The sequence below is a fragment of the Epithele typhae genome (genome assembly GCF_022376455.1).
Source record: "Epithele typhae strain CBS 203.58 chromosome Unknown BXZ73scaffold_156, whole genome shotgun sequence".
Lineage (NCBI taxonomy): Eukaryota > Fungi > Basidiomycota > Agaricomycetes > Polyporales > Epitheliaceae > Epithele > Epithele typhae.
In genome coordinates, this window is record NW_025954347.1 from 48,040 (window position 1) to 58,691 (window position 10,652).

The window sequence follows — 10,652 nt, forward strand, 5'->3', positions numbered from 1 at the left end:
TGCAGACACCCAGATAATAAACTGACCTGAAGTGCTAATAGCGTGTATAAAGAACATGTATCAATGCTACTCAAAGCGCACCTGCTCTACTACCGTACGCTACGGACGACGCGTGGAGTTCAAGCCGGCGCCTTCTAGTTATGACGGCCAGCGAGCTGCCGCCGCTTAAACCCAGTGAGGCCTTAGCGGTTCAAGTGGTTGACGATCCACAGACTGATCCCATCCGAAATATACACGTGCGCGCTTGGGAATCGAGGCTGTTGAGCGTGATGCCCGTCGGTCCCCGCGCTGTCGTGCGGGTGAGAATCCTCCCTGGGTAGCTCGAAGGCACCACGATGGTCGCGTTTGACGAGGCGGTGCGCGGTCGGGGGAGGAGTGGGGTCACTTAGGCCCCGGGACGCGATTTCTGGCCACTTCCGACAAACACTTCCCATCATCCCGTGTGATTCCAAGGGCGACGTCATCGACGCGTCCTTTATGCCTCGTGGATCCCAGGGGCCGTAGTTATGGGTAGTAATCATTTTGAACGTATGCTCTAGGGGCCGGCCGCCGATCGCACGTGCAGGATGATTCATACTGCTATCCGAGTAAATAATAGTAGGTCATTGTGGAGGGAGAACTCCAGAAACTTGCTCTTCTCCCCCCACCATCCCCCACCTTGCCTCCCTCAACGACAAGGACGTCACCATGGTTGGCCAGGATGAGGACGTGAGTACCTGTGTAACCCAGAGCATCGTTAAAGTGTTTGAGCTCACACTCACCAGGACATCATGCTGGAGCTGCACATCGCTCTCGCGTTCGCGAGGCGTCACAACGCCTTCCTCGTCGAACATCTCGTGACCCTTCAACACGAGAGAAATGCACTACGTCGAAGGGTTCGCCAGCTTGAGGCCCGCGGAGTCGTCCCCGCCGTCCCCGACGTCGTCCCCGCCGCCCCGCCCCGCCGTCCGCCGCCGTCCCCGTCCCCCGCCGTCTCCGTCCCCGCCGTCCCCGTCCCCCCGCCGTCCCCGTCCCCGCCGTCTCCGTCCCCGCCGTTCCCGCCACCCCCGTTGTCCCCGTCCCCGCCGCACCCGCCGTCACACCCGCCGTCGCACCCGCCGTCGCACCCGCCGTCCCCGCCGTGGCCCCCGCCGTCCCCCTGTACACCTTGTGCGATTCGGGGCTCACTTCGTCAACGGTGGTACGCGGTGCGCGGGACTACTCCCTCGGCGGGCATCCCAAGACGGAATACATGCTCTGGTGGTCCTCCCCAACGGCTCCCGACACCCGTCAATACTTCTTAACCCAACATGCTCCATACCCTATCAACGCTTTATGAGAACCTTGATGGGACCAGAGGCAGAGGCCGAGGAGGACATTCGGTTCAGCACCATTCAAAACGACGCGAACGCCATGGGGATTACAGTGTGGGGCAATCCGGCCCGCATGAACTTCGGCATGTGGGATATTACTTGCATTTCCACCCTCAACGCCGCCCATCATCTCCGTCTTACCGCCCTTTCGGGTGATATATGTGCGGCGAAGGTTTACTACACCATCTATTTCTTCCATGTCCACGGTTTGCTGCGGCGTCACGAAGCTGCTCGTTACATAGTTCGATACTACGCTGGAGACTCCCTCTACCTCCCCGACGACACCCAACTCAGAGTCCTCAAGGGTCTTGCACACAAGGGCAAAAGAATGGCGAGGGAACTTGGTCTCCTCGCAGGCTCCACTCCACAGCCCCTCCTCGACGTTTACCACGCCACCAAGTTCCCATTCCTCCATGGCTTGGACTGCGACGACGACGAGAGCATCGATTACTCCTTGTATATAGACTAGGGCGGCGCGAGTAGGATGGGTGCAACATGTTCTGAGGTTAGGGCTCTGGGTGCAGCTTGGCGATTTGCGCATAGCACTGATGTACGATGACACACCTTTGATTTGATCTTTGCTTATCGCCTATCTGCATGTTTGTCGCGGCTAAATCATACACCGCCATCTGCTACATACCTTCAGCCATGCTTCCAGATCAGAGGACGGCTTGGGTCACTCACCGCCTGCACCTCCTGAGACATGAAGACACCGCATAATTTGCCCAAATTAGTCAATAGCCCACTGTACCTCCTGAGACATCACGACATCGCTAATGCGCACAATTTACCCAGATTAGTCAACGGCTGACAACCAGCGTGCTTCAATATTACGCAACGACCGCTGCGTCACCTGAGGTGCAAGAAAAAGCGCACGGATATTATATTCATGAATGTGGCTCTTCTGCAACGACGCCCTATCTCGGCTCAGCGACTCCTGAGTGGAAAGGCGGGCGAGCTGCTCGTCACGCCGAGCCCCTTTGTACCCGCCCTCCATAGCTACGCGCCTCTTACCCTTGAAGGAGCCGACCATCTTAAATCCTGCTTGGACATACCTGACGATGCCGCCAGGGACGAACTGGGTGAAAGAGAATCGCCTTTTATCGTTGGTCACGTCATTCTGTGAAAGCTGGGTGTTGCCGTGTCGCAGAGCTGCGGAACACAGCAACGCCGTACAGCCCGGAGGAAAACGGACGAAAAGCTGCAGTTGAGGAAAATACAACTGGCCGCCTTGATCCGGGTTGAAATCACCGATCGCGGTGATAACACAAGGGCATCCAGGGTAATTCATCGAGTCCAAGTGATCGAGGCATACCGTGTGAGGGCCTAGATTGGCGGTGCAGGCTGGATACAAGCTCGCGCCAGCGAAATTAGGCTTGAGAGAGGGTTTCTCAGTGTAAAATTGGCGCATGACGTCATGGAGGTGCCCGTATGCGAGCGGGAAGTTATGACAAAGTGCTTCTGCCCATTCCATTAGAAGCAGTGTTAAGAAACCACGGAGTTCACTCACGATCTTGCCACTTCGCCACGCGGTACACACTCGGCGAACATAAAACTTGCTTCTCTACGTCCTTCTCCCACCCACGAAAGCGCGAGCCAAGACGGCACGGTTTCTGTCACGCTTGTCAGCCTCATTCAGGCAATTGCAGTATATTTCACCCACCGTCGTGCCGTTCCCCATGGTGAGACCCATTGTGACAGCGCCAAACTGTCCCCGTCTCGGAGGGGGTATCGCGCATCCCATAGCCTTGATCTGCTCAGCATGCCCCTGCCGGAGATCTTCGAATAGAGCAGCGACCTTAGTAACCGCCTCCACAAACGTGTCCCCATCGTGGCGGTCAGGGGGCTCGACAGGAGGGGGAACCAGCGCTATCAGAATTCTCCCGTCCTTATCGAGAACATGGAGCTCCGACCTAGATCACGTTCAATATGATCAATATGATATGTGCCAGCTAACTATCCACTCACTTCCCGTCCCACTTGAGGTATGAATACTTCAGCTGCCTCAGATACTCCATCGTGGGCGGCCGAGTAGGTGGTACGACGTGGTTAGGATCCACACCCTGTGGATCAGATCTCTTCGACGTCGTGTCAGACTTATCCACCCTCTTTCGGTCAACGCCCTGATACGCAAACTCGTCCACCTTCATGTCGGCGGTCACAAAACCCTCGATAACCGTCTCCCCGCTGCCGAGATGACGTTCGAGAAAACTCGGGCCGCCTGGGACACGCGGTAACAAAATATCCGCCCTCGCCGTGGGATCGTCCAGCGCGCCATCGAGCGCGGCTTGCAACTTATGCTTGACGTTCGCTTGACGCTTGCGCGTGCGTGCTTTTGCGGCGGCGTTCGCTTTCGACGGGACGAAATCACCCATGTTGAAGGGACGAGTCATGACCTCTGCCCCTGCTACGGGCTCATTCAGATTGGTGTACGTCGCTTATCCGGCTCACTCACATGGAACGTCCTTTGACGGGATAGTGTCGCTCGTACTGAAGGGACGGGACTTTACTTCTGCCTCCGCTGCGGGTCCGGTCAGGAATGGAAGGATGCGTGACCAAGTCACTCACATGAAACGTTCGACGCCGAAAGGGCACCGGGCGCAACGCCACCATCGTCTGTAGGCGAGATCGTGGGGGTGAAATGCGCTGGGATATCTTCAGGAGGGATGCGATCAGATCAAAGCGGCTAGACATGTTGCCTATGACTCACCCACACCCCCGATATCCGGGGCTACCTTCATGCGCATCTTGCGATTTAGTGCGCTCACCAGTTCGTCCTCTGCCGTTCTGTCGTCGTCGGCGTCATGGAGTATTTCCTCGCTCTCTATTGCATCGTAAAGTCCGTCCTCAAGCCTATACACGCTCGCCATACAGGCGACCCCGGAATCCACTGCATAAGCACCGTACTTTGGCCCGTTTCTGGGCGTTGGTCCCTGCAGAGAAGGCTATCAGCGTATGCGCCACCATCGTCAAACTTCGCGGGGCCCACTGCCGCCGCTGATGGAGCGATCTGGCCCGGCGGCCGGGCAGGACGCTCGGAGCGGGACTCCGGGCGGGCGCACCTCACCGTGCGAGCCACCGAGGTCCAAGGCAGAACGCTCTGGGCTACACTCGCACGGGCGCGCTATCAGCAGCACGGGCTGGCCGCCGGGGTCCAGGGCAGAACACTCGGGGCGAGGCTCCTGCCCTAGCCAAGGTCCACGGCAGGACGCTACGGCAGGCGCTCAGGGCGGGGACGGTGACGGGGGGAACGTTTGGCAGGAAACGTGGGGCGCTTGGGGTTGAGAGATGTTGGACTGACCATAACCGTGCCAAAGACGCTCAGGATGGGCGGAGAATGTCTGAGGGGCGGGGGTGGAGAGGCGGTCAGGCTTCGGCGAGGACAATGCGCAAAGTCCCGGGACGCATGGGTATTAGTAGTTACGTCGTACGCCGCTATGACATGGACGTGCATCGCTGGAGATTCATTAGATGGCATTCCCTTCCTGGCGTCGTTCCCCTTTTACCCCCTCAGAGACGTCTCGATCGTTTCGGGCGTGCCAGAGGCATCCCCATTCCCTGTGGAGACGTTGAGTATCCGCAACATACACAATGTATCCCTTACCTTGGCGATGGATCGCGGGAACAAGCCCTCTGCGGCGGCACGCAATCTCTCGTATTGCAGACTTCGTCTGTTCCATAACAGGTCAGCGTCATTCCAGGGGTGGCGTGTTTACTCACCCCCTGTAGTACACCGCCTCGCCGCTGTTGACGTCCAAATGCAGCTGGTTTGCCATCTCTCCCCAGCGTGTTTTTTCGTACGTCCACATTCCCAGGATTCGGTACATCTCCTCAGAGCAGAGATACACCTCCTCCTCCCATCGCGCCGTAGCCGCCTTCGTGCGGAACCACAATACCTTCAGTTCTAGGACTCATCAGTAACGCCCTGTGTGAGAACCCACACCACTCACTAGCCAGTGCGAATCGCTTCTGGTCCTTGTCGGATATATTCTCCACCCACTTTGCGGAGGACCAGATCCAGTGTGGCACTCGTTGGGTGTCGCCTGCATTCCTCTGGCTGTGGAGCACGGTGAAGTGCTTGAGGTCGGAGTCTCGCAAGCGCGGTGGGATGTCTTTGGCAGACAGGCGAAGTAGAATTGTACGTAGGCGGTGGTACTCCGCTCTTGCTGAGATGGTCGCCTCATGGAGTTTGATCGGCTCGGAGCGAGGCTTGCGTTTGGCGTGACGAGAAGGGGGAGGGGCTTTGGCACCAGCTTCCGTCTTCTCCCGGAGATCGGATACGGAGGTCGTAAGGACAATGGAGCGTCGCACGTTGTCCAGGGCATCTTGCACCATCTGTTCTCGGAGCTGAGTCTCCAGGCGTACGAAAGGAGAGAGTGCCTTTCGTTCCCGAACGTCCTTGTGGAGCATAGAGGGGAGCAAGACGTCGATCAGTCTCACCTCTTCGGCCCATTCTCGCAAGGTCCCATCCAGGATGAGGTTGTTCGCGCGTTGGTCTTCCATTTGATCCTTCTCCGTGGTGTGAGGTATGTCTTCAAAGGAGTCGTATCTTGGGAAGTCTCGGGGCATGTTTCGTGCCGAGGATTGGTAGACGCCGATGGCGGAGGCGATATGTCGCCCTATGTGACGGTCGTAAGTCTCTTTGCAGCTTAGGACCTCCTCACGGAACGCCTTCATTCGTTGGGTGACGAGCCGTCGTTGACGGTCCTTCTCCGCGCCCTTGATCCTATCGACACGTCTAAGTTCCACCTGAATTTCGTGCCTGGGGAGAATGAGCGCAGTGCCCGTGTTGCGATCGACGAAAACGTACCCATCTTCCCACAGGTTGACCGCTTGCACCATAGCTGCGACGTTTCCGATGGTTCGGGTGTGGTCCGTGTGGCCATGAGCACTCAGCGGAGGCAGCTGTGGCTCGGAGAAAGACATATCTAGTACAATGGATCCCACGTCAGTCTGTCTCCGTACACCCTTAGTTAGCCTGGAAACTAACCTTCATCGACATGGAGCACAAATGGATTGAGGCAGGCAAGATCGTCGTCTTCCGTTGGGTCGGCGATCGTATCTAGCCATGCTTCCATCTCCGTTTCCCAAGTGCCCAAGAGATCGTCGGGTATAGTGGACTCTAGACTTCGCATGAAGTTCTGGTGCTTCTTCCGACGATCGAGTGCCTTGTCGTGACGCTTTTTAATGTCGCTGTCTGTTGAAAGAAGCGTCTCAGGGTCTAGCGTAACGTATTAACCCTCCTTATGAGAACTCACTGATGTTGTACATCTTCGTCTGATTGCGATTGTCGACAGCGAACGTGAGGGTGTCTTCTCGATTGCCTGGACCCATCTCTTGCGTGCGCTCTGATGTCGGGTCGAGCTCCGCCCAGCACTGCTCGGTCTCCTCCCCTCCCACTCGGGCGGTACCTCGATGGGTCATGGAGTTGTACACGGTTTGGCATTCCTCCTTGTGCGCCTTGATGTGAAAGTCTCCGATGGAAACCTCGAGTGCGGGATAGTATTTCTCATCCTCATCGTCACCGGTGTCCGGGGGTCGCTGTCGCTGTCGCTGTCGTCGTGTCTGTCGCTGTCGTCGCTGTCGTCGCTGTCGTCGTCGTCGTCGTCGTCTCGTCGTCGTCGTCGTCGTCGTCGTCGTCCTCGTGGTCGCCGCCGTCGCCGTCGGCATCGCTGTCGGCGTTGGAGTGCTGGGAGTCGGCGTCGGCGTCGGCGTCGGCTTCACTCTGGTGGTCCCCGGGTCTGGACAGGAAGTCCTTCATGCGCTTCTTCAGATTCACTGCAAGCATACATCCCACGTCGTACCAGATCTTGAACCTTTTGAGCGTGCGGAAAGGCTGGGATGCATTCCATAATGAGAAGTGGATGAAGGCAAAACTGAGTGTGTGTCAGATGCGTCGAGTCCATCTACGACTATACGCCTACCGTTCGCCTTTGTTCAAGTTAATCATGCTGCCGCCAGCAACGAATCCATGTCTGCACACGCCTGCGATCAGGCCCGTCACGGAGCCGACGTGTCCAGTGTGCCCGCTGGCCTTGAAGTTGTTGCAGTCGCTGGGCTGTTGGGGTGTTATGTCAGGACATCGTGCACATATGGGCCTTCAGAGCCCGACCGAGCTTACCTCCTTGTCCTTGTCTCCAACCATCTCCAGGTGTTTGGCGACGTCTTCAGAGTTGGCGAAGTAGGAGCTGAGGGCGGCGTACGCAAGGTCTAGGGGGTCACTCGTCTTTGGTCGTAAGAATTGCCTGAAGTTTCCGTCGAACTCGATGAACCACTCGTCCAGAAAGCTGAAAATCGGTCAGGCATGGCCTCTGTTGTGACAGGTTATATATTACCTAAACAGAGCATCTCTCCATTCCCAGTCTGGGCGCATGTTCTTGCCCGGGTGTGGGCAGGCCGGGCAGAGGGTCACCAAGGCGTTGTGTTTGAAGGGACACCCAGGACGGTGGGCGTGACGCAGACAGAGCATCAGGTAGGCATACTCGCGGGTCGCTTGTAGAATCTCCCGTTCTCGATTCTGCGCGGAAATGTTAACGTGCGATCGATGTTCAGAATGCGTCTTCGTACCTGCACCGACCCAGGTATGAATCGATCCGTCATGCGTCTGAGTATGAGATACAGGTCGTGGACGCTACTTTGCGCTTGTAGCAGATGGGCTTCGAAGACCTCCATCACCGTCAGCGTGAACGCGGTTCGGGGCCAATCGCCCCAGGTGCCAGGGTATAACCCATGGCGCAGCAGCTGCATGGAGTGGGCTCGGCGGAACACAGACAAAACCGCACCATCGCGTTGAGGATGATACCGTGCTCGTGGACTAGCGTCATCCGAGTGTTGTGAGCTTCAGGGTCGCGGCATACTTCTCCTGAGGGATGTTGAAGATGAAGGACGTGGCCGAGTGTGAAAACGTTCGTGCTTATCCACGTTTTCTCTTGCTTGTCCCAGGCGAGTAGTCGATGGTCGAATTTGAGACGGTGGGTGGCAACAACGCACTCGGCGCATAGGTTGGGTTCAGGGGTACAATCTTGACAGCGGTATCGAGCGTCGAAATCGTCGAGGATGGTCTCTTCGTCACGATTCAGGAGGCAGTTCACGCACTTATCCGTCGGCTTGGGCCCCGGTCGTTTGTCGAGCAGTGTGTCATACACCAGGGGTGCCACGCCTAGGAACTGCGCCCTGCGTTTGTGGGTGGCTTGTCACGCGTTGGTGAGTGGTGTCCACGGTTGGGCGATGGTGTACTCACTATGGTGTTGTTGGCTTTGGGTCGACGCCTTCGACCTTCCTCATCGCTCGAGCATCCTTCGTCCTCGCTCTCTGTATCTTCGTTATCGGAGGGGACGTCGGGTGTGAGACCCAGCTGCTCAAAGGTCTCTGTGATGCGCTGCAGCCCAGACGGTAGGATATCCGCGCCAGGCATTCCTTGGTCGAGCTCAAGATGTCTGACCTTCCGGTACGTATGCGCCCGCGCGGAACCCAAAACTGGGCGAGAAGGAGTGTCCACGGGTCGGGCATCGCGCTTAGCATGGGCGGGAGTGACGCTTGCATGGGCAGCACCGTAGGTCCTCGACCTGGTCTTCCTAGGCGTTTGCGGCCTCGTTGGGTTGGCGAGCCATGGATATCACCAGAAGACGGACCATGGAGCAAAGCCAGCTCGCACGGAAAAGAGGACGGCGCGTTCGGCAAGGCACTCGGTCGCCCGGGCCGCTCAGTGGGGGCGGGACTCTCTTTCCTTCAAGCAAGGGGTCACAGGCCCCCTGCCGTCGGCTGCCCGAGTCGAGGGGTTGGCCGGGCTTAGTCACGCGTAGCTAGTCGTGTCAGTGATTGATTGGGCCATGGTCACGTATTGATGGAAAGACGACCATGTATGCTGCGTACGCGCACTATGAGGCCGCCAGGATCGGAACATTCTGCCATTGACCCAGAGCGCGGCCGCTTCATTCGCGTCACGTACGCGCAGGGCATAAGGCCCGTGTCGAGGCCCGGGCACTGCACTGATTATACAGCGAGGCCGCCGGGTCGGATTGTTGACCCTTTGATCCAGAGCGCGAATTGTGCATCCAGCTCTCGATCATCTGGCGTGGGTTTGGCTCAGCGGCGGCGTAGACATGAATGAGGACAACGGTTCGTCCGGTTGCGATGCCACCGAGGAAGCGCCTAACGTGAGAACGGCGCCGAAGCGGCCCGGTTTCAACCATGGGAAGACGCCCACGTGCTTGCGTCACTGTCGACCGAACAACGACGCAGAGCTATCTTTTACATCCACCTGTAAGTACCTATATTATTTTTCCGGTCTTCATGTAGGGGTCCCCGGAGCCACCAGGCTGCTGCGCGAGTGCAACACTCGCGTGCGCCGGTGGTCGCAGCGTACGCAACTATATGTTGTCGAGCTGAACCGGGGGGCGATCGGGAAGTGTGGCGTGTTCAGAACTCTGCCCTTTCCCTTTCGTCGATTCGTGGCGTACGCCATGATACCCTCCATCAGATCATCGGCTTCATGCCACGTCTGAGGGTTGGATTGTTTCTGAAGAGTATGTTAGGAAATACATTCTCCCCGGCGGCATCTGTTCAACGTTCATCCATGCCACCGTCTGCCCGCAACACCGTGACAGCCTCAGCCCGTACCCTAGGGAGCCGACAACTCGGCCTCCCCCTCTCCCTTCTGGTCAGCATCCGGGCTCAGACCCCATCGAGTGCTGCAACCCAATCAGCGCGGAGATGGTGAGAACTAGGCCTCACCGACAAGTCACCTTGCTGACGCTACCGCAATGCAGCACCATCCGTGGTCTCACCATTCGACGGTCGCGTCGCGTCGCAAGACGCACTGAACGTTGCTGTGATCACCTCGCCCAATCAAGACTGGGTTCCCGCACACCCTGTGGAACGACGCGTCGTCCGCACGTTCTCGGACGGCCTGTGGGGCGAACACGAATACTCGAGATGGCCTCAGCCCATGATACGCAACATGTGGCATCTAGGGTGTATACCCTCTCTCCGCCATCCGCAGCCCGACATTCCGCCCGCAGTTTGGACATTGCTCTCACCCTCACGCGATTGGGCGGAAGATGTTAATGTCGGCGTCCCTGGACTAGGATTTTTGCTCCCCGACATCAGGTCTCACCTCTGCCAGGCCGCCGAATATGCGACATCTAAGTTCATGACCATCGTCGGCGTCCCGCCACACCGAATTTCATATGGCGAACAGCTCTGTCTGGTTCTGCGACAGTGCCTTGAACGCATGATGCGACTGCCCTCAGACGCCGTCGTCTCAATCGCGGTCGGCGCACACATCCAGCGCGTCACGTA

General features: G+C 57.8%; 2 protein-coding genes across 2 annotated transcripts; one reads left to right on the forward strand and one right to left on the reverse strand.

Moving 5' to 3' along the window:
- Positions 1–182: 182 nt before the first annotated feature.
- On the reverse strand, positions 183–8,766 carry BXZ73DRAFT_83067 (uncharacterized protein; the record flags this gene model as incomplete). Its single annotated transcript, XM_048023854.1, has 30 exons — positions 183–579; positions 658–716; positions 762–842; positions 1,432–1,775; positions 2,037–2,048; positions 2,229–2,481; positions 2,668–2,813; positions 2,863–2,965; positions 3,016–3,265; positions 3,321–3,756; positions 3,808–3,873; positions 3,921–4,007; positions 4,063–4,285; positions 4,415–4,539; positions 4,605–4,693; positions 4,859–4,910; positions 4,941–5,023; positions 5,073–5,256; positions 5,303–6,114; positions 6,163–6,280; positions 6,343–6,549; positions 6,611–6,893; positions 7,143–7,188; positions 7,277–7,410; positions 7,474–7,639; positions 7,688–7,869; positions 7,920–8,093; positions 8,135–8,214; positions 8,343–8,415; positions 8,593–8,766. The coding sequence occupies 30 exons, from the start codon at positions 8,764–8,766 to the stop codon at positions 183–185; spliced, it is 5,439 nt and encodes a 1,812-aa protein (XP_047871179.1).
- Positions 8,767–10,128: 1,362 nt separating this feature from the next.
- BXZ73DRAFT_1567 (uncharacterized protein) lies at positions 10,129–10,652 on the forward strand (the record flags this gene model as incomplete). The annotated part of the gene is made up of 1 exon (XM_048017519.1): positions 10,129–10,652. A coding segment is annotated over one exon (524 nt), but the record flags the coding sequence as incomplete, so codon positions are not given.